This window comes from Rhinatrema bivittatum, chromosome 3 (assembly GCF_901001135.1).
Source record: "Rhinatrema bivittatum chromosome 3, aRhiBiv1.1, whole genome shotgun sequence".
Lineage (NCBI taxonomy): Eukaryota > Metazoa > Chordata > Amphibia > Gymnophiona > Rhinatrematidae > Rhinatrema > Rhinatrema bivittatum.
In genome coordinates this window covers 10,603,483-10,630,187 of record NC_042617.1, presented here as the reverse complement: position 1 = coordinate 10,630,187, position 26,705 = coordinate 10,603,483, and the positions used below count along the sequence as shown (strand labels likewise).

Genomic DNA, 26,705 nt, shown 5'->3' with positions numbered 1-26,705 from the left:
GAGCACTGAGGGGAGAGGATCACTTTGCTGGTGGCGGAAAAGAATCATTAAGTACTGCTTGGGGAAATTTTTGAACTTAACAGTTTTGGGGAGAAGTAAACTATTGAGGTATATTGTTTAGTGTGTTTGTGTGTCTGTATTAAATATCTAGTCAGAAGGCAGGCAAAATAAGCAGGAGTTTTGTGTGTTTGCATTACATACAAACACACCTTGAATACTGTGTACAATTCTGGTCGCCACATCTCAAGAAAGATATAATTGCGATGGAGAAGGTACAGAGAAGGGCTACCAAAATGATAAAGGGGATGGAACAGCTCCCCTATGAGGAAAGGCTGAAGAGGTTAGGGCTGTTCAGCTTGGAGAAGAGACGGCTGAGGGGGGATATGATAGAGGTGTTTAAAATCATGAGAGGTCTAGAACGGGTAGATGTGAATCGGTTATTTACTCTTTCGGATAATAGAAAGACTAGGGGGCACTCCATGAAGTTAGCATGGGGCACATTTAAAACTAATCGGAGAAAGTTCTTTTTCACTCAACTCACAATTAAACTCTGGAATTTGTTGCCAGAGGATGTGGTTAGTGCAGTTAGTGTAGCTGGGTTTAAAAAAGGTTTGGATAAGTTCTTGGAGAAGTCCATTATCTGCTATTAACCAAGTTGACTTAGAAAATAGCCACTGCTATTACTGGCATCAGTAACATGGGATAGACTTAGTGTTTGGGTAATTGCCAGGTTCTTATGGCCTGGATTGGCCACTGTTGGAAACAGGATGCTGGGCTTGTTGGACCCTTGGTCTGACCCGGAATGGCAATGTCTTATGTTCTTAAATAGTTAGTCAGAGGGCAGGCAAAAACTAGGAGCTTGTGTGTTTTGTATTAAATAGGTAGTCAGAAAGAAAGGCAGGCAAAAACCAGAAGTTTGTTTGTATTAAAAAGCTAACCAGAAGGTAGAAATAAGCTAGGAGTTGTTTTTACCTAAATAAAAAGGTTGAAAAAGGTCAGTTACAAACCTTGGAAAGATGTTAGGATAGTGTGATTGATTTGATTACGTACCAACATTTGTTAATCAGAATAGCAGTGAGTCACTCAGGATAACCAACTGTAGTGTACATCCCAAAGGGGATTGTGTTGTACTAACTTACCTTAGAAGCACAAGATATATTGTAAGGGAAGAGCTCAGTAACCCATAATCCAGTGGGAGCACTAAAAGGAGAGGATCACTTTGCTGGTGGCTGGAAAGAATCAGTAAATACTATTTGGGGAAATTTTATAACTTAAAAGTTTTGGGAGAAATAAACTATTGGGGTATATTCTTTAGTGTGTTTGTGTATCTGTATTAAATAGCTAGTCAAGAGGGCAGACAAAAACCAGGAGTTTTGTGTGTTTGTCTGATGCACAACCCATGAAACCCAAGCATGGTGGGGTGGATGTTTTAATTTCCATAGGACCTCTATAAGGATGTTTTAGAACTAAGAAATGACAAAGGAGATAATCCTGAAACTAAAGAGTGGATGCACTACCTTTTCTCTTGTTAACCTATATGCTCCTAACAATAATCAGGGTGATTTCTTCGTCAGGACTGGGGAATTGCTTAGTTATTTTTTGGAGGGGCACATGATTATTGGAGGTGATTTTAATCTTACCATTTCTCCCTTTTTAGATAGTTCTGAAGTTCCAGAACATTTCTGCTGTCTCAAAGGTGTAAATATATTTCTTCTTTGGGATTAATGTATGTATGGCGATTTTACAATCCTTCTAAGAGAGATTACACTCTTTATTCTTCACCCCATGATTCTTAATGAAGCATAGATATATTATTGGTTAGTAGATCATGTTTGTCAGGGGTGATTACCATTAATAAAGGCTCCAAAACATGGTCTGACCATGCCCCCATTGAGTTTGAATTCTTTTATTTGCTGAAAAAAAGATGACAAATGACATTTTTGGAGGTTGAATGTATCTGTATTAAATGTTATTGAAATTTGCAAGCAATTGCACTTTTATATTTAAGAATACCTTCAATTTAATGATCAGAAAAATATCTCTGCACTTATGGGAATGGCTTAAAGTGGTCATCCGGGGTAGATTGATTTCTTGAGCTGTGGCCAAAAAGAAAAAAAAAACAGATGGAAGGTGTTGGACTTTCCAATTCTATTCGCCAATTAGAACAATTACATAAAGAAAAAGGGGAATCCCAAAATTTTCTTAGGAAACTAGAGGCTGAAAGAGGGAGACATTAAATATTAATTAGATCAGCTAAGCAATCTTTTTCTGAATTTGGTAATAAAGCTAATAGACTTCTAGAATGGAAGTTAAAAAGCCAGCAGGCACTAAATCAAAGAGGTTCAAAAACGAGAATGGGGTTTTGCATGACAATGATTGATTTTATTGTGAATTGTATTCTAAAGATGTGAATATTAATGAGGAGGAGACTGAACGATATTTAGGTGAGATTTCCCTCCCAACTATTTCTACTGAAATATAAAATATTTCATTATTTATTTATTTAATATATTTATGTTTCGCCTATAACAGGGATGCGTTAAGCAACTGAGCAAGAAATTTTAATGGTTATCAGTATGCTAAAGCTGAGGTAATCTTTGGGTTTAGATGGGGGTCGCCAATAAGTTTTATAAACAAAATGTAGTGATCTTTAAGTCAAATCCTTGGTAAATCTTTTTAACTCGGAAGCATGTATTAAAGTTAATGGCAGATATTTGGATTCTTTTCTTTTGGGGAGAGGTTCACAGCAGAATTGGCTATTGTGATGGAACCACTGGCTGAGAGGGTATGGTGTCTGGGAGTCATTCATGGTATTACTGTGGGAATAATACCTTTAACATTTCACTTTTTGCTGACAATATTATATTCATTCTTACGAAAGCCTTTTTTCACTTTTCTCATACTGATGGTCTATGGTTTTAACGTGAACATGAGGAACTCTAAAATTTTGAATGCTAACCTTCTCACGGAGCAGGTTTCTAATTTGAAAGAAAAGTTCCCTTTAAGTGGGTTCGGGAGTGTTTTAAAACATTTGAGGGTAAAAACTGGGACAGATTGACAATCTTGATTTGAATTGTACCTCGTTACTTACTAGTTGGCCAATAAGTTGGAATACTGGGTACAATATGATCGCTCTTGGTTTGGGCTTATTGCAGCTGATAAGATTCCTTTGTTGCCAAAATTAAGCGTTTCAAACCCTGCCTGTATGGATACCTGACAAGGTTTTAAGTTGCTTCAACTGGAGGTGTAGACCACCTAGAGTCTCCAGCATACTATTAAATAAGAAGAAAAATCTGGGTGGATTAGCTGTATTTTGATTTCAAAGCAGACTACATTCAGGTTCCCCATGTTAAATATTGCTTTGTGCCTGCCTAACTTCAAGCTTTATGTGGTTGGCGGAATTTTCATGGGGTGTTTTGGAGCAATGTTTCTTGGGGCATATTCCTTTCAGTTTGTTTGGCTGGTTGGTTACCAAGCTCTTCTGGAGTTGTTAAGCAGGTGAGCAACTAAAAAGCTGTGAGATTCTTACAGGGTTCCAATATTTGGCAGCAGAAATCTCTTTCCGTTAGCTTCAACTGGGTTTAATACAAAGTTTCTCTTGGGCAGCTTTATTCTATTTTTCAGAGATAGGCAGGCTTGGATCTGAAACAACTGGGACAATTGCTTCAGAATAAGGAATTATATATAGCTTTGAGTATTTCACTGAGCAATTTGGGCTTCTAGAGAACAACAGATTTGGCTATATACAGGTACAACATTTCCTGATGAGTAAGGTAATTTGTCAGAAATTATCTAAAGTAATATCTCCATTTGAGATTTTGTGTTCCAAGGTTAAGTACAGGAGCCTTATTTAAAAAACGTAGACTCAGTTGATTAATAAACCCAGATATTTCAAGTACTGGGAGAGTGATTTGGGTTATATGCTAGATGAGACGGATTGGGATGTTTCCTGAGGGCAGCTAAAAGCTCTCTCTACTTTAATTGAAGGAAATAGTTAAAGTGCTTTTTCGTGGTCCCTGCCACCTGTTAAATTACTTAAGATGTTCCCTGCTGATGACATCTGTTGCATTTATGTGGTGAAGCTGATTATTTCTTTCTAGAAGGTGGTTATAGATTTGATTGTGCAAGTGTTGAATGTTTCATTACCTAGGGATCCCAAGATATTTCTTCTCTCTCTTTTCCCTAGAGAAATTCCCGTGAAATAGTTAAAATTATCATGTCAAACTGTTTTTGTTACTAGATGTGGAGGAAGGTATTCCCACTTTCCTTCAAGTCTAAATGAGTGCATCTGGAATGTGTTCTATTTGGGGAAAATAACTGCATTTTGCAGGGAATCACTGCAATGTTTTTGAGTTGTTGGGAGCCACATATTAAATGGTATGATTAAAAAAAAAGCTGAAATAACCCCTTAACACATTCAGAAAGGGTATCTGTTTCTTTCCCTGAGATACCCTTAGGGGGAGGTGGGGCACTGTGGGTTAAAAGTTGGGTTGCAGGACGTGAAGGTTGGGAAATTTCTCTGGGAACCGTGTACTGAATTTTCTTCCTGTTTTTTTGTTGGTGGTGATTTACTGGCTATATATATTTTGTCTTTTTGATGTTGATTCAATCAAATTTAACTTAAAATAAACAAACAAAATAAGTCCAGGCTCGAGCCTATTGTGGCATCTTAAGCTCTCTCTCTCATGCAGACATCCACATGCTGGAAGCTGCTTTTGAGGCTAGCGAGATACCACTGAAAGTTATGGAAGGGACATCTCTGGAAGAAGGCAAGCTTAAAAGCAAAGCAAGGATGCTTAGATGAAGAAGGCTGCTCAACTCCTGCCAAAAAGGACTGAATGGCTTCACGTTGATTCTCAACCTGGGCAACAGTTTCCCTGACCTTACCTCCAAAGAGAATGTCACCTAAACAAGGGACGTTGGCCAATTTGTCAAACATCTTCACATAGGCTGCCGATTCTCAACCAGGCTAACCAGCAAGCTCCAATGGCTGCTGCAGAAGATCCTGCCACGGTGTCAAATGATTCATACACTGACCGCAGGTAACAGGATGCCAATAGTCATCCTGTTACCTGTTGAGAGGCTCTACTAGAAGCTTCGACTTGTCAATGCAGTCGTGTAAGTATTGCGTGTAAGTATTGCACTAAGCATCGAGCTCTGGAAGACTTTCTTTCCAAAACTGTCCAAAAACTGTCCAAAACTGTCCAAAAACTTAAGAGTCCTTGTCTTTTTAATCTGTTTTAACACCAACTCAAGTATCACAGACAAGTGCAGTAACTGAACTACTCCAAACTCAGAAGTCTGTAGAACTCTGTATTTATGGTCCAGCTTGCTGGCTGCTGGGGGGCAGGAGATTGAGTTAACCCTCATTCTTATTTGAAAATCCCACAGGATTGAATGGATCGGGATTGCTGCAAGTTCAGAAGGTATCTTCAGAGTGCAAAGTAGTCTGAAAACTTCGGAGTAGGGAACTTGTTCCTACAAACATTGACTTCATCACCCTTCTCGGCCTGTTCAGGAATTTAGAGAACGAGATGTCATCTGGCAGAGAATAATGCTCTGGCAGGTCAGGTAAGGGATCTGAGGGAATCCCTGTAAACATTTCCTCAGAAAAGAGAGGTGAAGGGCACTAACCCAAAACCCCTGTTCCATCTTCAGAATGCTGGCTAGACCCCTCCACACAGAAGGATAGCCTGTCCGAATGAGGCAGGCTATTTTCCATCACTAAGACTTCTAATGGGAACTTCAGAGGAATGGAGGCGAGAGGGTCTCTCCCTTGAGGGAACAAATCCAACATCCTGATGGGTGCCCTCCAAGTCACTAGTTACCAAAGAGGTAAAGAAAATCTTCACCAATTCAAATGGTCTATGTACTGTTGTGGCTTTTGGACCGGAATTGGTGAAGAGACATCCTCTTCTGAAACCAGCACAGGGTCATCCTCCTGAGAAACTCATACTGGGTTCCAAAAGAGATCTCCCACCTGAACAGACTGTGCTGAAGGCTGCATAGTGACCAGTAGTATAATGAAATAGATAGGATCCAGTGTCTTTAAAGGTGATGCCTGAGTGAATGATAGTGAAGAGGCTCTTGAAGGCCTAAAGCTTGAGACAAGTGAGCCAACACAGAGGAAGGTAACTAAGTAGTCCATCTCTGCCTCCCCAGATCCCACCAAAGCCCTTACCTGCACTGATCCATGGTCAACAACAAACCTTTTCCATTGGAAAAAAATCAGTAGATCTAGGGCAGGGGTCGGGAACCCATGGCTCGCGAGCCAGATATGGCTCTTTTGATGGCTGCATCTGGCTCGCAGACAAATCTAAATCAGTGTGTCGCCATACTTTCCAGTCCCCCGCTGACCCAGCTGCTCCCCGGTCCTCCTCCGCCCGGGCTTAAAATGCTGTTAGCCCGGGCAGAACGCAGCAGAATAGCTGGAGTCGGCGGCACCGGCATGGTCTCTTCTTCCCCCCCCCCCCCGTGGCCCGGAAGAGGAAGTGGTGAGCATTGGGTGCATGCGCGGGAAGAAGAGACCACGCTAGTGTGGTCAGCGTCGGCCCGAAGAGCAGAAGAGAGGTGCGCAGAAAAATGAAGAAGAACGTCAACCCCTGCGGCCGATGGGACTCCTCCTCTGCCCGGGCTTAAAATGCTGTCAGCCCGGGCGGAACGCGGCAGAATAGCTGGAGTCGGCGGCACCAGCATGGTCCTTCTTCCTGCCCCCCCCTCCCGCGGCCCGGAAGAGGAAGTGGTGAGCATCGGGTGCGTGCGCGGGAAGAAGAGACCACGCTAGTGTGGTCAGCGTCGGTCCGACGAAAAGAAGACTGTGCAGCGCGGCTCGGAGGAAATTGAAGAAGAGCTTCAACCGCGGCCGATGGGACTCCTCCTCCGAGAGGGCTAAAAATGAAGGAGGTTAGCATTGGGAGGAGGCTGCTGCTGCCGCGAGTTCCCGGGGTGGGGGTGGGGGAGAGAGAGAGTGAATGAGCGAGCAAGCATGTGTGTTTGAGATCCTGTGTGTGTGAGTGAGAGATTGCATGTATGTGAATGATTGAGAGCCTGTATATGTGAAAGAGAGTATGTCTGTGATTGAGAGCCTGCCTGTGAGAGAGAGAGCATGAATGTAAGTTTACCATTGGGAACCTGTATGTGTAAGTTTGTGATTGAAAACCTGTTTGTGTGAAAAAGTATGTGTGTATGATTGAGAGCATGTGAGTATGTGATTGAGAGCCTGTGTGTAAATGAGAGAGAGGACATGTTTGTAAGCATGTGAATGAGAGTCTTTGTGTGAGAGAAAAAGACAGCATGTATTTATGTGATTGAAAGCCTGTGTGTGTGTGTGTGTAAGCGTGAAAAGATAGAAAGCATGTGTGTAAATGTGTAATTAAGAGCCTATATAAGTGAGAGAGAAAAAGCATGTGTATATGTGAGTACTGAGAGCATGTGTGTATAGGTGTGTCATTGAGAGCCAGTGTGAGAGAGCGCGCTGGTATGTGACTGAGAGAGGAGAAAGTTCCAAGCAAACCACCCCTCCTCCTGCTAATTCAGAACAATCTCAGGACACCTGGATATCAAATGTTCCCAGGTATGCAGAGCAAAAAATTTTTTGTATCATTATTTTTCATTACTGGGTCTTTGTGTCTGCTATTTTGAAATATTTTGTTGGTATCAGGAAATTTTTTATATGAGTTTTTAATTATTGGATATTCCACTCATCAGCTGTTTCGAAATATGTTCTTTTTGTTAGTACAGTTTTACTGCTGATGATTTTATATTTCTTGATTTGTTTTATAAGGATGGGTGATGTTTCTTTTTTCCTTTGTTACACTGCATACAGAGACTCTGGCTTGTTGCAGTTTCCAATTCAGTTTTTTCTGCATGCTTCTAGTTATGCGTTTTGGTCTCTTTATTCTATGTTAGGTGAGGGTCAGCACGTGATTCAGGTGAGGTTTTCTGCTGGCGTGTAGTTTCTGTGTAGGACTCTATAGCAGCCTGACTTGGTCCGTTTTCCTAATAGGAGATGTATTGGTGTCTTAAGGCCTGGTGTAATATTTTCAGAGACTTATTGTACTTTAAAAGTGTGATCTTACATAAAATGCACACATTTACTTGTATTTAGTTTTAAACATATTGTATGGCTCTCATGGAATTACATTTTAAAATATGTGGCGTTCATGGCTCTCTCAGCCAAAAAGGTTCCTGACCCCTGATCTAGGGGCACGATTTGAAACTTCAGGGAGGAAGACTCAGAACCAATGTCAGGAAGTATTTCTTCACGGAGAGGGTGGTGGATGCCTGGAATGCCCTTCCGGAGGAAGTGGTGAAGACAAACTGTGAAGGATTTCAAAAGGGCATGGGATAAACACTGCGGATCCATAAAGGCTAGAAGATGGGAATGAAGAGAAGAGCTATGGGGGTGGCTTGCTGGAATGGAGGCTACTACCTGGTGATTACTACCCTTACTCAATAAGCCTCCACACGTTTAATGCAACTCCAACATTGCTCTCTGCTTCAATGGCAAGGGGAAATATGGAAAAGAGGATTTGCATTCAGACAACAACCAACAAGGACTGAACTACACAGTCTGGGTAAACAAATAAGCGTGGGGGGAGCTTGCTTATTATGGCAGTTACTACCCTAAACCAATTAAGCCTGATACATCACTTTGAATGCATGTACAGCGTTGCTCTCTGCTTCAACGGCAGGGGGATCTGTGCAGTCTGGGTAAACAAGCATCGGGGTAACTTGCTTGATGCGGCAGTTACTATCCTTAACCATTAAGCCTTATGCTCACCTTTGATGCAACTCCAATATTACTCTCTGCATCAATGACAGAGGGTGGCAGGAAATTCGAATCAAACAGTTACCAAAAAGGGCCCTGAACTTGGTGGTTGGTGAAACAGATAAGTATGGGAAAATACGTGTGGGAGCTTGCTGGGCAGACTGGATGGGCTGATTCGTCTTTTTCTGCCATCATTTCTATGTTTCTATGAGTGCATCAATGGTGCAGGGTCTGGTGCATTGACAGTGTATCCTTTGGCACCAACTGCTTAGAGGGCACAAACTACGCTACCGGTTGCTGCTTCTTCTGCACAAACAAGCCCTGAACAGAGGGGGAAGCAGCTCGTGGATGCACTGGGAAGCATACTAGCTCCTACAGTTGACACTTCCCTGTCTTGCTCAATCTCTGAACTGGTGGATCCAAAGCTCAGCACCACAGCTGGCGGAGCCCTGCCTGAGGAGACCCAGGCAGGGCTCATGATGTACAACAGACAAATATCACTAAGAACAGACACAATAAATAATGCAAAATTAATTCCATTTGTTAACACAGGTCTATGCACCAATTTACTACAAATTATCACAATGCATTTTATTTCAGTTTGCAAAAAGTATTTAAGGTTAATATACAGAATCTATGAAGCACGGTTCATAATTACCATGCAATAGAATACACTTAACAGTTGTTTCACAGCAAAATATCCATTTAGTATCAATCAATAGGGTAACTTCTCTTTCCATTTACAATATCCAAGCCAAAAACAGCATTAGCTGCACACTAATCACGAAGGCTTATACCAGAGGATGAAATAAACAATTCACAAAATATCATACTACTAAATAAAAAAAATTACCTATTAAACATTTTACCCTGGCAAATTCCAATGTATAATTATTTCATTACAGTCCAAGGGATTCTGAGTTTGCTGTCTATTCTAGGAGTTTAACAAGTCATGATTCATTTTTAAAATATGCTTGTTTCTACTTCTTCAACCAAATTTTGCATTCTCCATAAAAATCTCTGTAGAGCATTATGAAGAGGAGACCCTCTACTTACCATAAGCTTCTGGGAGATGCTATTGTACGTGGCAAAGTGTGAGGAAGTCCCCTCCACCAGTGGATCCACCTTGGTTTCATTGCTGAGTGCACTGAACACAGGCCTCCGGTCCTCCTTCTCACTATCGGACCCACTTTCACTTGTAAAAGATTCTACAAAAAATGCAGTCAATAAACTTAGGGGACCAGGACCGCAGACATTACTCATGTCCAGTAAAATGTATACAGCAACACACCACAGGAGAGTACACTCAAATTTCCAAAAGTAAAACAGCAATTCCATATTTGACATACAGTTCAAAACACAATGGTCAGCAGGTTAATGCTGGAGGTGAGGGGATATCCAGTCTACTACCAAATCATCTAACTAAAGGACGTGAATGCTGTACAAGAGTCCTGGATTACATTCTCCGACTGAGCCAGGAGCTCCCACGTTGGGAAGAGTGCTCTGTCTGTCACTCAACAAGGTCTTACAGGTACCAGATTCTGAGGATGCTCCCTCCTCAGAAGACTGTTACTGGGATACCAGGCAGGCAGCAGGCGGTGGAGAAAGAGAATTAAAGAAAAAACATCTGAAAGGTGCATAGCACGTGCCAATCCCCAGTCCCTCCCCCTCCAAATGGCATAGAGAGGTTGAAAACTCAAGTCAGAAAAGGTAACAAAATTAATTGACAGACTCATTACGCATGGGTTCAATGTCAGTACTGTGAGCTGCTATGTAGAGAGAGCCTGAGTTTAGGCAGCATTCACAAATCCTTATCATACAATAGCGACATCTACCAGCCGGATGTAGGGCCATGACTGCAGGGTTCTGAAGGAGCACTTGAGAATGACCCCTAACTGAGAATGTCAGTGCAATGGCTGGGCTCAGCAGGGAAGGGATATAAAAGTAAGTTTCCTTATGGTAAATGGTGTTTTCTGTAGAGAGCAGGATGAATTAGCCATGCTGTCTGGGTGACATCCTCTAATGGCGCACTAGGCAGAGGCCCCTTTCCAAGATTACAGAGCTTTCCCTTCGGAGCATGCACACGATTGATTACTGTGAGTTCTCCTCACTTTGTAACAAAGCATGTGGAAGGTGTCTACCTTATAAGGCTGTCCAAGGAGAAGGGCTGGTATGCATGGCTAATTCATAATTCATCCTGCTATCTACAAAACACACCATTTATGGTACGCAAACTGGCTTTTTTCTGTAGGTAAGCAGGCTAAATTAGCCTTGCTGTCTGTGGAATCCCAAGCTGAGGGTTGCTGCGGAGCTATGTGATTAGGACCTTTTTTTTTTTTTCTGAATTTGGTTACTTGCAACCCAATTTCCTGAATGGACAGCCCTTACTTGTCTGCTTGACCTATGGCCGATAGCTGGTAAAGGCAGTAGTGGGACATGAAGGCAGGAACTGACAACCACATTGCTGCTTTGCAAATGTCTTCAGTTGGTACACTGTGCAGGTGCTCTATTGAATGAGCGGTTGCATGCCCCTGGAGCACTCTGACTGACCTTGCTAACGGTAACTAAGTACAATTCTAGCAGTGCTGTATACAGTGAGTGCTCCAGTTTGACAATGTTCTCTGTCACTTCTAAGGAATTTTCATGATAAAAAAAACAAACAGCTGTGAGGTACATCTGTGGCCTTGAGTTCTGAATTTATAATAAGCCAAGGCTCGTTTACAATCCAAACTATGCTAAGTTCTTTTCCCTTTCTTTCTTGTGTGGTTTTGGAAAAAAGGTAGGAAGCGTGATAGCTCAGCTGAGGTGAAAAGCAGACGTTGCTTTCGGTAGAAATTTTGGATGCGTTCAAAGTACTACCTTATCATGGAAAAATTACAAATATGGAAAAATGACTTTCCTTGTCAAAGGTATTGCTACCAAAAACACCTTCCACATTAAATATTTGAGGGGTGCCGAATCTAAAGATTCAAAAGAGGTTTTCATGAGTGCTATTAAAACGACATTAGTGTCCCAAGGCACCAGTGGTTTTCATATTGGAGGGTGAAGTTGAAGGAAGCCCTTCATAAAGCATAAGATGAGAGGATGCGTTGAGATTGCTGGTCCTTCACCCAGACTATGATAGGCTGCAATAGCACTTAAGTGTAGTCCTAACTGGGAGAGATGGTGCAAATATGTTAGCATCTGCTCTCACACACAAGTACAAGGGTCAAAAGAATTAGAGAGACCCCAATTAGAATAACGCTAACATTTAAATGAATAGTTGCAACAAGCTGACTGATTTCTTGTGGAGATGAGAACATCCTGAATTGATTCCAGTAAGCTGAATTTAGCTAGAGCTGTGCATTCAACATCCATGTCATGAGATGTAGGGATGTGTGTAATGGGTGGAAAAGAGAACCCTCTTCCTGAGTCAAGAGATTTGGGCTGCTGCCCTGAGCCCTTGGAGGTTGAGCTGAAAACTCAACCTGTTACCGAATACAATTTCTGCTACGAAGTCACCGCTGCCTACAACACCAGTGAGCTACCATCTCTCTCTCAGAGCTTTCCCTGGAACCAGGTACTCGCTTCTCAAGGGCCTACTTCATTCCAGCCCCTGGGCTGCTTCAAGAGACGATTTATTTATTTAAAATCTTTTATATAGCGAGGTATAGCAAGCTGCCTTCACTCCGGTTTACAGTATAACAACTTCTTACAGATAAAGAACAAGATAACCGATTAGCATATTAACTGAACGCCTTATTACATTCTGTAAACAAGCGAGTTGAACAGGTATTCCCGTGTACAAACAGTGTGCAAGCAGGACTAACGGATTAGAAACACTGTAAAGAACAGTGTACAAACAGGTATTGATAAACATATTGCGTCATAGCTTGAGAGCATCATTGAGCATCTGGTGAGTTTAGCATTCTCTTTGCTTGGGCAAAGTTGGGATTGAAAGGGGGGATTCCTTTGTGATCAGTGAGAGTCATACTAATGATTAAACACAGATAAACAATTCTGGGAGTCAGCGGGTAGGTGTGAAATGTCGATAGAGGAGTTCTTACAGGAAGTTTAGTGCGGGCATAACGTGAGAGGAGTTCTTACAGGAAGTTTAGGGCGGGCATAACGTGAGAGGAGTTCTTACAGGAAGTTTAGGGCGGGCATAACGTGAGAGGAGTTCTTACAAGCAGTTTAGGGCGGGTATAACTGAGAGGAGTAGTGTGTTTGCGCAGGTGCGTTTAGCTTAGCCAACGCCATCTGTGAATGTTTGTCTGAATATCCATGTTTTGAGTTCCTTTTTGAAAGCTTTGATGTCACTGAGTGTACTTAGGTGATCTGGTAAGGAGTTCCATAGTTTCGGTCCCGCAATGGAGAAGGCTCTGTTCCTAGTGTTGGAAAGCTTTGCTGCGGGAAGAGAGGGTATGACTAGGTGCAGTTTGCTGGTGGTTCTTGTCTATATGCAATTATGAAGCAGAGTTTGCTTTTTCACCTCTTAATTTTTGCAGAAAGTAATATACTTCTCAGATTTTCATAGCGGATTTTGCCAACGAGCCAGACTGGCCACTGTGGGACCACTGGTCTGACCCAGCATGGCTTGTGTTTTCTATAGGCAGTCTTGTTTCTACAGATGTGCTGAAATACATCATGTCTCTTTGTCAGATCAGGGACCAGTAACGCTTTCAGATATTTGTTATAATCCATTCAAGAGTTAAAGAGACTGCTGGGAATGCAAATAGTTACTCGCTCATCGATATTAGATAAGGCTCTCAGTATCAAGTTTAAGGAGAGAGCAGAAATAGGGCACTAAAAAGGCAAAAAAGTCTGCAATTCAGTTTGCTTAAGTGATTTTGAAAGAGTCTATTTTTTGCTCACAAAGTTTAAATTCCCTTCCACTTCTAGGAGAGATTTCCACAGGAAGCTCTACAGAACGTTTGCTCATCAGTGCTAAATTCAAGGACCAGGTAAATGTTCCACAATGCTTTATTGTTCAGAGGAACGTTTGGCTTGCATAATTTTTCTATGATTTATTTCCTCCCAGAAGAGGCAAGAAATTAAAACATAGGGCCAAAAGATGCACGATTTCAGAACTGTGCCTGCAAAATGACTGCAGGTTTTTGGCCCTTGCTTGCCCAATCCTTGAACCTGACACATACTCTCCATCTATCTGTTCTATAAACTGGATTACCAAATAAGTCTATGGTCTCTTTTTCTTTGACAAAGTGTTGCATAAGCTTCATTAAAACCTCTGTCAGGCCTTTCTACATGAAGTTCTGTGATCCTTACTTTTTTAACCTCCTTTCCTATTCATTTTAAATGTTATCTAACCCACACAGTTCTGCATTCTATTGCTATCTAATACAGTAACAGCATCTTCAGAGGGTACCACCAAAACGTGTTTTCTTTCTGCCTCTGGGCGGGCCTTCTTTGTAAGCTTCTTTACCTTGAGTAGCATGATTATTGCACTGCGCGTCATCGTCGGATGTGGAGCTTAAGTTCAGTCCTAGCTCTTCAAACCGCTTCTTCTTAATGCTCTGAGTGCTTAGGGATTCCGAATCTAATCTTCGCTTCATTGTCACTACAAGAACAAGTCAAATAGCAACAAACAGTGAATATCCTTATCCAACACTGCAAAACGTGAAAAGTTACCTTCATTTGAATGCTTTATATGTAAGCTAAATACATTAAACATTGGTTTTTCCACAGGGGAAAAAAGCTGCAAATCTCTCTGGGCACTTTTCAAAGGGAAAAGCGTACACATACTTTTACTTTAAAAACTGGGGCAAAGAACAAGGATGGATAAGGACCAGTGAACTTTGCAGCAAAGCAGACAGTTTGAAAGTTCAGTGAATTGATCATCAGCTTGTTTTGTATGTGAGGCTCTGCGAACTTTATATCTATTTTTAATAACAAATGCGTGAAAGATCATGCAAGTGTGAGCTATAGGGTAAGCCATTGGATGCAGTATTCTGGAACAAAGAAGCCGTGAGATGATTCGGTACATTTCCTACCATTTGGCCTTCTTGAAAAACATGAGATTAGGAAAAGAATTCCATTTGCAGGAGTTTGGGGCTAAGACATGCATGAAACTCTGTGTTCATATACTCAACTGGTGGACCTAAACCTATGGGTCAGCAAACCTTCATTGCCTTGCTTAGTGTTGAACCAGATACTTGGGAGATTCCACTAGCCAAGCCCACCCCTCGCTTGCGCTCTATGTAGGACGTAACTACCGAGATCTGCCAAAAGGCTGAGTCCTCTGAAAGGTCGCCCCTCTGTAGGGTCAAAGATGCCTGGGACCAGAGATGACCCCCCTCATACAACAGAGGAACCGGGAATTCACTCCACTTACAGGCCAGCAACTCGCTCCCAAACAAGAGCGAGCCTTTTAAAAGGCAATTTCATAAGATTATCTTTGGCCGTTGCATTGGCTGCCCAATTTCTCAGCCATAACTGACGCCTGGCTGCTATTACCGAAGCCAATCCTCTGGCCGAGGTGCGGACCAAATCGCAGCCCGCATTTGCTATAAAGGTGGTGGTGGGTTTTAACTGCCCAGGGATTCACACCAAGAGTCATCAACCTCCTGAGAGAGAAGCAAACAAGAGCAAACCACCTGGGAACAACAGGAAGCTGTCTGCAATGTCATTGCCACTGCTTCAAATGCTTGCTTAAGGATAGCCTCAGTCCTATCATGCACATCCTTCAAGGCCGCTCCTCCCTCCACGGCACAGACGAGCACATTCACTTTCAGAAAATGAAGACGCTCTCTCACCACTGGATACAGGGAGTACCCACTTTAAAATTTGCCTCCAGGGCATCCCATTTAAGATCAATCAATTCTTGAAGGGCCTCCATAACAGGGAACAAACAAGAGGCTTTACGCAAAGAAACCAGACACGGAATCTGCTCCAGGGACTCCCAGCATCTTCAATGTCTGGGAAATCAGGGCCAGTAATTCATCTCTATGAAAGAACAGAAACATAGTTCTATACGGTTCCAGTTCCGGGGGGGGGGGGGGGGGTTCCCCATCCTCCAGGGAGTCAGGATCAGCCTCATTATCAGTACCATCCGGATTCCTGTCAGGTACACCTGCAGCTCGAGGTGTATTCTGGTGCTTAAACCTCGTACCAGAAGAGGGGGAGGCCACCACCTGATGATCGGAACTGACAGGCTTGGAAGGTGCTGAGGGACTGCACCTGAAGGAAGGATTGCAATCCTTGAAAAAAATTCTACCCAAGAAAAGGCAGAAGGATCCATGCCAAGTCCAGAAGGCACTTGTGCGGCACCCACTGAGCAGCGGTCCCCTGCCGAGGAACTAGTCAAGGGCGTTCCAAGGTCAGGCATCACTCCTGACATATCCTTAACCAGAAAGGTAATATATCACAGAAGGTAAATCTTGTTTCCTAATACCATTAAATCACAAACATATAAGGAAACACTACTTGCTCTATTTCACATAGTACGTTTATTAATACAGGCCATTATCAGGCTGGGAAGACCCAAGCTTAGTAAAATCAGATGAAGATAATTCTCCCTGAACTTCTAAGCAGTGCTGGCATAAGTTAGAAGGCACACCAAGCTGAGATGTCCTAATATGATGGGCAGCACAGAGAGAAAGGCACTTAGGTTTCTTAGCCACCTACGCCATTAATCTGCCAGTACGCTGAAATAAAATTTATGCACACAAAATTTAAGCGACCCAAGTTTGTACACCAATGAGAGTCTGAAGACATACTGCTCCACAACAAAGAATAGCTCCTATGCCCAGGCTTATGCCAGTGCTTATTCTTAAGCACTCTCCAGAGCTCCCACATCTTCTAGGCACGAGACTGCTGAGCCGTGTGGACATACGACCACAGTTGTAGCAGTTAAGTATATCATGGTCTGGGTCCAGTTGTGATAGCAAACCTCAGGGGAATATGTGGACATCTGGCATCTACAGGACTTGAAGCCACTGAAAGCAACCTTCTTCCTAGGCCTCTCCCCAGACACTGGAAGACCACAGAAACATTTTCGTTTTTTTGGGGGGGAAAGGGGGTTGTTTAAGTAGCAGTAGTGCTATTGATGGGTGGCTGAGGCAGCAAGGAAAATGTTTTAGACCTGCAGCAAGGCAAACAAAAAAGTACAAATGCAACAACGTTGAGAGGGTCAAATATCCATGTGGAAGCTCAAATAAAAATCAAGCTGAGGGGTTTATGAAGCAGCATGCACACGAGAACCACAGTGCATGCTCGATAAGACTTTTACATGAGTTTGAGAGATGGGTCCGTTCAGCATCGTCAGATGACATCACCTTCTTGTCATGGCCTATCAGAGAACTACTGCTTGCAAATTGTGAAAAGCTAAAGGCCTTGAGAAATCCTTTTATTTGTGAAGAACCAGTCTATGAAAATCTCACCATCTTCAATCGGGCTGTCCATGCAACCCTATAGGAAACCAGTTATCTTTTGGACTGGGCTTCAGAACAGACTGCATCTGCAATTCCCTGTTAAGGTCCTTGCAAATTAAAATGCCTTTAAATACTAGGTTAAGGAAGAAATTCTTTGATGTAGTCTCCCTGCACATGTTAGAGCCATCTGATGCCATGCTCCTGGTCACAGATCTCAGCATCCTATATGTTAGATGTTGATATAAGAGGAAAGATGTTATTACGCTCAAATCTTTCCAGGTTAAATTATCTATTTCTAATTTTTTTAACTAATCATAGCTCTCAAGCCAAAAGCCAAGTAAATTTCAGCTTCCTATGAAGTCTTGATTTTAGCCAGGTTTTGCTGGAAGAAACCATGGCCTCTTCAAAGTTAGCTCCATCAACCTCTCCTGATATACCACCCTTGTATCCCTTGAAACTATTACATCTAACTTAAATTCAGCTCTCAGCTCTACAACAAAGGACTGAATGACTTTAATAGGTTTAAGTATATACTTAAAGAATCAGGACTAATGGGAACAAATGGATTTCAGTTTATAGGTGAGGGGGAAAAAAACATACCTAAATACATTATTCTCAGCACAGAACCATTACTCTGACTATATGATCTTCACACTGAAGAGACAAGGATCGAGAAATACAGAATACACAAAAATATTCTGCACTACAACTATCCATTGGAGAACTGCCCATTTTATCTTTTAATGAAAAAAAATTCTCTCTTATACAAAACTCCCTGACTACCTCAAACCATTGATGACTATACAGCAGATTTAAAAGCCCAACCTCAAAGCGTATCTATTTTTAAACTGCTCAGGATTTTGTTGCCAGGGACCTGCAGAATCACGGGCCTCAAATCTGCCTCCAGACTCAAAATAGTAGCAAGAAAATGGCTGGATCAGCACATCAAAGCCAGGACTATAGTAACAAAAACTGAGCACCCTTGCCATGGGACCCAGAGTGACCGAATGGGTTAGAAATTGGCCGAGTGGGAGGCAACAAAGGGAAGTGGTAAATGGAGTTTACTCTGACGGGGGCATTACTAGTGGTGCTCCTCAGGGATCAATCCTTGCACTGCTGCTTTTCAATATTTTCATTAGTGAGAGTGGAAAAACTGTCGGAAAAGGTTTGTATTTTTGCTTATAATACCAAAACCTGTAAGAGTAAACAGCCAGGAAGGTATGGAAAACATGAGGAAGGATCTAGGGAAACTCGAGGGTCTGGCAGTTAAGATTTAATGCAGAGCAATGCATTTAGAATGCAAAAACCCAAGGGAAAGGTGCAGTATTGGAGGTGAAATTCTTCTAAGCACAAAGGAAGAGTGGGATCTTTGAGTGATCGTATCTGATGATGTTAAGGTGGCCAAACAGGTGGATAAAGCGATGGTAAAAGCCAGAAAGATGCTTGACTGCATAGGGAGAGGAATGGTGAGCAGAAAAAGGGAGGTGATAGTGCCCCTATATACCATATTTTTCACTCCATAAGACGCACTTTTTTCCCCCAAAAGTGGGGGGGGGAAATGTCTGTGCGTTTTACGGAGCAAATATTTAAAAAAACAAAAACAAAAAAAAAACCTACAACCTCCCACCCTCCTGCCCCCCCCCCCCCCCCCCAAGACCTGCCAAAAGCCCCTGGTGGTCCAGCGGGGGTCCGGGAGCGATCTCCTGCACTTGGGCCGTCGGTTGCCAGTAATCAAGATGGCACCGACGGCCCTTTGCCCTTACTATGTCATAGAGCTTGTGGCATAGAGCTTGTGGCTTTATGTCAACATAGTAAGGGCAAAGGGCCGTCGGCACAGTTTTGATTACTGGCAGCCGACGGCCCAAGTGCAGGAGATCACTCCCGGACCCCCTCTGGACCACCAGGGACTTTTGGCGGGTCTTTGGGGGGGGGGGGGTCAGGAGGGTGGAGGGTTCCCACAGAAAGAGAACAATAAAAGTTTTCTGATCTGGGGAGTGGACCGAAATGGCCCTCTCCAGACTCGAAAACGAAATGGGGACAAAACCATTTTATGCACTCCCCTAATTTGCTCCATAAGACTCACAGACGCCCGGGAACAGAGCCGGTTTAGCACACCATTTTTTTCCCCCCTCTGAATCCTAGGTGCGTCTTATGGAGTGAAAAATACGGTAAGTCCCTGGTGAGACCTCACTTGGAATACTGAGTACAATTCTGGAGACCGCACCTTCAGAAGGATAGAAACAGGATGGAGTCAGGCCAGAGGGAGGCTGCTAACATGAGCAGTGGTCTTCATTCTAAAGCACATGGGGAGAGACAAAGATCTGAACATGTACATCCTAGAGGAAAGGGGAGATAGGGGAGATATGACAGACATTTATATATCTCAAACATTTCCATGGAAAGGAGGCTCTAAAACGAGGGGTCATGAGATGAGGTTGAAAGGGGGTAGAATCAGGAGTAATCTTAGGAAATATTTCTTTACTGAGGGGGTGGTGGATGCATGGAACAGCCTCCCAGTGAAGGTGGTGGAGACAAAAACACACCTGACAAATATAGGGGATCTCTAAGGGAGAGATGGAAATTATAAAGATGAATTCATTTCAGCAGATGGGCTATATGATCTTGTTCTACTGTCATGTTCTTCTGTTTCTGTATTTCTATTAATTTACATCCCTCATCCCAAAAGATAAAAGAACTTATTTATTAGGTTCCTGTAGCCTTCAGATTAGAGAACACAAAGTGTAGTAACATACAGTTGCTTCTTTATGAATTGGCAAAATCAAAAAACAGTAACTGGAAAAGGAGAATGAAAGCCTGTGGCTCTACAGGCCCTTACAGAATCCCCAGAACAGCTAACCCTTCTAGAGAAGCATGGTCAGGAATAGCGTAAAATCCACTGGTATAATGACATGCAGAACATTTTCTCTCTCTGAACATGTATGGACAAAAAAGAACCTTCCAAAAAGATAATTGATAAAACCACAAAAATGTTTTGATGATATATAGGTGCTAACTCACTAAAGGCATTTGTGTGTGCAAACAAAGTTAACAGACTAGTCACCAAGATAAGCAAGTTTGCTTCCCGTAAACGGTGTTTCCGTAGATAGGATGCTGTCTGGGAAGCGTCGCAACCCAAAGTAGGTGGAGTTTCCTCAGTGAGTCACAGAGCTTTAAACTCTGTGCGGCTGCGCGGTGATCTTCCCGCGCGTTCCCCTCCTCTCCTCAGTTTCTTTGTAGTCAAGCAGGGTAAAATATATATATATGTCTTTTGTGGGACTGTCTACGTAGTGAGGAGGGAGGGATCACATGGCTAATTCATCCTGCTATCTACGGAAACACCGTTTACAGTAAGCAAACTTGCTTTTTCCCGTTAATAGCAGGGCTGAATTAGCCATGCTGTCTAAGAGTCCCAAGCTCCATTTGGTATGCTTTTTGAAGTTTAGGACAGCAACCCTTATGGTAGTAGACAGTCTCATCGGTTTTGAAGAGTCGACAAGACTGCTATGCCCAACGCTGCATCAGAGGACGCTTGCAGTTGTAGACAATAATGTGATGTGAATGTATGGATGGACGACCAAGTTGCCGCTTTGCAGATGTTCAAATGGGCAATTGATGCTGCAGTGGTGCATATTTGGTGCACCTAAGGTTTCTTGTGAAGTTTGATGGATTGTTTGTTGTAACAAAAAAGCATGCACTGTGATAACCAACTGGCTATGGTTCTCTTAGAGACGGGTTGACCAGGATCATTCAGATTAAAGGAAATGAAGAGCTGAGAAGGTCTCACAGGAGATTGAGTCCTTTGTTTATAGTAAGCCAGAGCCCGTTGACAGTCCAGTGAATGCAGAAGCTTTTTGCAATCTGTGGTATGAGGCTTTGGCATGAAAATGGGCAAAGTGATGGTTTGATTTAGATGGTAAGCGGAGACCACCTTAGGTTGGAAGGAGGGGTGAGGACGAAGGGTAACCTTGTCGTGGTAGAATTCCAAATAAGAAGAGTAGTTAACTAAGGCCTGTAACTCACTTACTCTCCTAGGTGATGTGATAGCCACCAGGAAAACTGTTTTCCATGTTAAGTATTCAATGTGACTTGTGTCCAATGGTTCAAAGGGGGATAGCATTAGCTGCTCCAAAACAATGTTCAAATCCCATGGCACAGGTGGTTTTGTCATCAGTGGTCAGAGGCAGAGCATGCCTTTCATGAATCTGGAGATCAATGGATGGTTAGAGATCAGTAGGTCATTATGAGTGATGAAAAGCTGCAATTGCGCTGATATGCACTCGAACAGATGTGGGAGCCAAACTAGCTTAGTAAAGTGAATGAAGATACTCTATTAGCTGTATGGCGGTAGCTGAGAAGGGATCTAGGTTCCGTGGCTTACACCACATCAGATAGCGATTCCATTTGCCAGCATAGTTACGCCTGGTTGAAGGCTTCCTGGATGCAATAAGGATATCTTGTACTTGCGAAGACAGACCTAGGTGGTTTAATATTTGCCTTTCAATCTCCACACCGTGAGGTGGAGGGAGTGATTCATTGGATGGAGGAGGGAGCCTCCTTCCTGTGTTAGAAGCTGCGGATAGTTCTCCAGCGGTATTGGAGGACATATGGAAAGTCGCATGAGATACGCATACCATGGTTGTCTCGGTTATGCTGGAGCTATGAGGATCATGTCCGCTATGTCGTGAATGCATTTCTGAATTGTTCTTGATATTAGTGGAATGGGAGGGTAGGCATACAGTAAGCCCATCGTCCATGGGATGAGGAAGGCGTCCGGGGCGTATCGAAGTTTGCTGGGGTAGATGGCGCAAAAGACTTGCATCTGAGGTTTGATTTCCGTGGCAAAGAGGTCAATTGCTGGGAAGCCCCACTGATGGAAAATGGTGAGGGCCACCTCTCGATTTAAAGTCCATTCGTGTGGGTGAAAGAACCCTGCTTAGGTGATCCGCCTTTACGTTGTCCAGACCCAGAAGGTAAGTGGCTGTTTTCGCCCATGGGAGTATTCGAATCGCTTCTCGACAGAGTGTCCAGAACCAGACCCTCCTTCCTTGTTTATGTAAAACATGGCGACTTGATTGTCAGTGTACACCATTAGACGTTTTCCTTGGACTTGAGAAGAGAAGGTTTGAAGTGCTCTCCAGATTGCCCTTAGCTCTAGGAGATTGATTTGGTATGTGGATTCTTGAGGAGACCAAAGTCCTCTAGTTTTTAAGTTGTCGAGATGGGCACCACAACCTTTCCTGAAGGCATCCATTGTGAGCGTTAGCTGATGAGGTGGCAACCTGAAGGGCGCTCCTGAGGATAGGTTGATGGGAGAGAGCCACCACTGAATGTCTGCTTTCATTGGTTTGGGAAGCTGGAATTTGCTGTTTAGGGAGTGCAGGAACTGCAACTATTGAGCTTAGGCCCCATTGTAAACAACACATGTGGAGTCTGGTGTGGGGAACTACATGGATGGCTGCTGCCATGTGGCCTAGTAGTTGAACAACCTGGCATGCGGATGCTTGGTTTCGGTTGAATAAGTTCAGCGCTATGCCCGAAAGTATCTGCATTCTATCTTGGGGGAGATAGGCTCTCTCTTGTACAATGCTGATGAGACCTCCTATAAACTGCAGAATTTGCGTAGGTTGTAGGTGTGATTTCTCGTAGTTGACCAGAAATCCCAGAGTCTGGAGACAGCTGATCGTGCTTAGCGTGTGTGCTTATAGTGTATGTGGATCCGATGCCACTAGTAACCAATCGTCTAGATAAGGGAATATTTGGATCGCTAATTGTCTGAGATGAGCCACCACCACTGCTAGGCATTTTGTGAATACTCTTTGGGCTGAGGACAGGCCAAATGGTACAACTTTGTATTGGTAGTACGCATTCTGAACTTGAAAACAGGGGTGGCGCCATGAAGTTGGGTGCATGGGTATATGGGAGTATGCATCCTTCAGATCGATGGAACATTACCAATTGTTGGGTTGTAAAAGTGGTAAGATGCTCTTGAGCAAAGTCATCTTGAACTTTTCCTTTTGGATATATTTGTTGAGGTTTCTCAAATCCAGAATGGGACGAAGACCTCCCGATTTCTTCGGAATGAGGATGTATTGGGAGTAAAATCCTTGATTGCATTGTTGAAGAGGAACTGATTGAATAGATTTCTGAATTTGCAGATTCGTAATCTCTGCATTGAGGGATGAGAAGTGGGAAGATGTATTCCAAGGAGAGAGTATGTGGGGAAGAGATGGAAGAGTCAAGAAGTTCAGTCGATAATCTTCCTTGATTATGTTGAATACCCATTGATCTGTGGTGATGGATTCCCATCTGCTGAGAAAGAATCTCAGACGTCCTCCTAGAAATGTTGCTTGTGGTGGCGGCTGTCTGGCACTTAAAAAGCAGGTGGCTGCTTTTGTGGTGGTGCAGTGGATGGTTTGGGTTGTCGCTGTTGATGAGACCTGCCTCTTGATTGGTTAGGTTGAGAGAAATGCCTTGGTGGACCATATTGCTGTGATCTGTATGGAATAAATGGTCTGGAGGGTGGTCGTTGGTAGGACCTCCTACGATAGGAAGGATAGATGGGTTTTGTGCGTTTCAGAGAGGGTGGTGAAAGCACCGCCATGCTCTGTTCCTTCAGGTGGGACACTGTTTCCTTTCACCAAAATAGGTTATCCCCCTTGCCAGCTTTTCGTGAACGTCATCACGTATCGCATTGCTTTAAGCCAAGCAAGTCGTCTGGCTGCTATGGCTGTCGCTGAAGCTCTTGCTGAAGATTCAAAACCCTAAAATTGATCGAAGCAAGTGCCTTAGACCTTCAATATCTAAGAAGGGCTGTGGGAGGGTATTATCCTCGGCAAGGCAGATGGGGCGAAGCTTTTGAAGACACTTATATAAGTATTGTGGCATATAGAATTGGTGATGTTGAATCTTTGTAGACAACATTGTGGAGTGGTAGACTCGTCAGCCAAAATAGTCTAAAAATGTGTTATCTCGACCGGATGGAGCATTTGCATGTAGCTTGGAACACTTTGCTTTTGTTAACGCCAACTCCACTACTATTGAGTTAATGGGGAAGTTGAGAGGATTCATAGATTGTAGAGTTTCGTATCCTGTATTTTAGATGTTTTTCTAGCTGCGGCTGTTGTGGAAAAGGGGGCTTCCCACATCTTATGAAAAACGCTATCCAGGACCGAATGAGGGGATAATGACGTCAGTTCTGGAGGCATCTCGAAAATCTTCAGAATTCCCATCATCTCAGTTCTGGGATCAGGGATTTTCCCGGTCTCCACCTGAAGAATATTTCCTACCTTCTCTATGAATTTAGCGCAAGATAGGTCTTCTGTAGGTGAATAATGTTCTGGTAAACCTTCAGGTGGGTCAGAGAGCATTCCGATGGAGGAATTTATTGAGGATGAAGAAATTTGTGAGTCCGGACTGTGTGGGGGAGCCGGTGCTGGAATGTCATTTGGAGCAGATGGTCCAGGTGCAGGTGATGAAGGTGGAGAATAGTTAGGAGACTCTATTGGTGGAACATTTTTTGCATGTTCAAGCTCTTTGAAAAAAGAACTTAGAGCGTGAGAAATCATCATGGCTGTAGACGCCAAGGTTCCCGGTTGAGGTGGTAAGTGCATCAGCCTTGGAGACGGTGTTGTAGGTATTACAGCTAATAGTATGTCCTGAAGAGTCGTTCTCTTGAGTTGAGGTGAAGGTGGAATGACTGGTGATAGTCTATACCTCTTTGTGAGGGGTACCTGTAGTGTAGGAGATAGCCTTTTGGCACGAGACACCGAAGACAGGCCTGAATAAGAATCTTCACTGATTGTTGTCTGCTTTGAAGATTGAGAATCCGGGTCAGAAGGTTTTCAATATCAATATCCGGACTAACACGTGGGTGTCTTGGTGCTTCGTGGGTGTGTTTTTCCTTCTGAGATCTTTTTTGAGGCAAAAGTTGTTAACCTTGACCTGATAGTATGAGTGAACTCGAGATCTGCTCGAATGAGTCGCAGTATGAGTTGGACGCTTATGGTGCATCGCAGACTTAAAACGATTCTCATGTGATGGAGTGCACTGAAGACGCGCCATGCGGCGATGATGCACTGTGCGCCAATGCGCCGTGCCGAACTCCTTTTATGCTTCATGTGCATCGAGTCTTTCGGCACCAGAGAGCATGGTCGACCGGGGACAGAGCCCTTTGGCCCGATCAATGCACTCGCTACATTTTTCTTTTGTGGTACCTCTGCCGGAGCCCCAGCTTTCCTGGGCGGCTCAAAGGGTGTGTCGAACCCTGGCCTCTTACCTTTAGCAGCGCGACGCACTTCAGTCAGTCTGAGGGAGGAGGCCCTCTTCATGGACGTCTTACCCTTCTTCACTGGTCCTGGCGAAGAGTGCGAAGAAGCTGTTGGGGCATAAGAACCTGTCCTGAGCCACTCCATCTTTTTAGCACGTTGGCGCTGGGCCCTGGGAGACATCCGACCACAGTCTCTACACGAGGCTTGGTCGTAGTCAGGGCCTAAACAGATATAGCAATAGATGTAATTTTGCCACACTGACAATATTTGAAACCCGATGGCTTCGGAGCCATCTGGGATAAAAAAAAATAGTCGAAAAAGACCAAAAATCGCAAAAAAAAAGATTTCCTGAGGTGGAAAAAAATCTTCTGAGGAAGAAACCCCGTGTGCGACTGGCTCGCGGAAAAAAAACTGGGGCGGAGGGGAACGCGCGGGAAGATCACCGTGCAGCCGCACAGAGTCAAAGCTCTGTGACTCACTGAGGAAACTCCGCCTACTTCGGGTCACGACGTTTCACAGATAGCATGGCTAATTCAGCCCTGCTATTGATGGGAAAAAGGTTTTAGACAGTGCTGGGGAGGAGCCAGCTATCGTGGTACATGTGGACACCAATGACATATGATGTGGGAAAAATCCAGAAACTGCTTCCTATTCCTCATGCAATTCCTCAGAGGCAGCCAGAGCTCCAGAGTCTCAATGAATGGATGAGACGATGCTCAGGGAAGTGGTTTTCAATTTTGAAAGGAACTGGGCAACTTTTAGGGGAATGGAGAAGTCTTTTCCAAAAGGATGGGCTACATCTTAACCAGAGTGGAACCAGGCTGCTGGCACTAACTTTTAAAAAGGAGATAGAGCAGCTTTAAAACTACAACAAGGGGGAAGCCAACAGTCGCTCAGCAGCACATGGTTTGGAGGGAGGTATTAACAGATACTAATAAAACAGGAGAGTTAGGGCATCCCCACAGAGATTCCAATAAAAGCAAAAGTAGTCCATATGCCTATAAGTAAAGAACCACCTAAGTTACACGATTACAAATTATCTCTGTCAACTGATAAGTAGGTTAATACCAACAAAAAAACACAAATATTTGCATGCCAATGCCAGAAGTCTAAAATGTAAGATGGGAGAGTTAGAGCGTATAGTACTAAATGAAGAGGAAGACAGTTGGCATCTCGGAGACATGCTGGAAAGAGGATAACCAATAGGACAGTGCCATATCAGGGTACAAATTATACCATAGTGACAGCTTGGATCAATTTGGGAGCAGGATGGCATACAGTCCAACAGCATAAAGATCC

At 43.4% G+C, this 26,705-nt stretch overlaps 1 protein-coding gene across 2 annotated transcripts in view; it reads right to left on the bottom strand.

The window, feature by feature from the left end:
* The window catches only part of CMTR1 (cap methyltransferase 1), a 322,636-nt gene that overhangs the window by 285,152 nt on the left and 10,779 nt on the right, over window positions 1-26,705 (bottom strand). Inside the window, exons 1-3 of one of the 2 annotated variants that reach the window (XM_029592901.1) lie at window positions 25,415-25,669; window positions 14,193-14,327; window positions 9,827-9,978 (exon numbers count right to left, since the gene is read on the bottom strand). In XM_029592901.1, the coding sequence (XP_029448761.1) occupies window positions 9,827-9,978; window positions 14,193-14,327; window positions 25,415-25,586 (459 nt within the window). In that variant the 5' untranslated portion in view covers window positions 25,587-25,669. Of the gene's footprint in view, window positions 1-9,826; window positions 9,979-14,192; window positions 14,328-25,414; window positions 25,670-26,705 lie in introns of those variants that run through there. The other variant, XM_029592902.1, reaches the window with a different exon arrangement.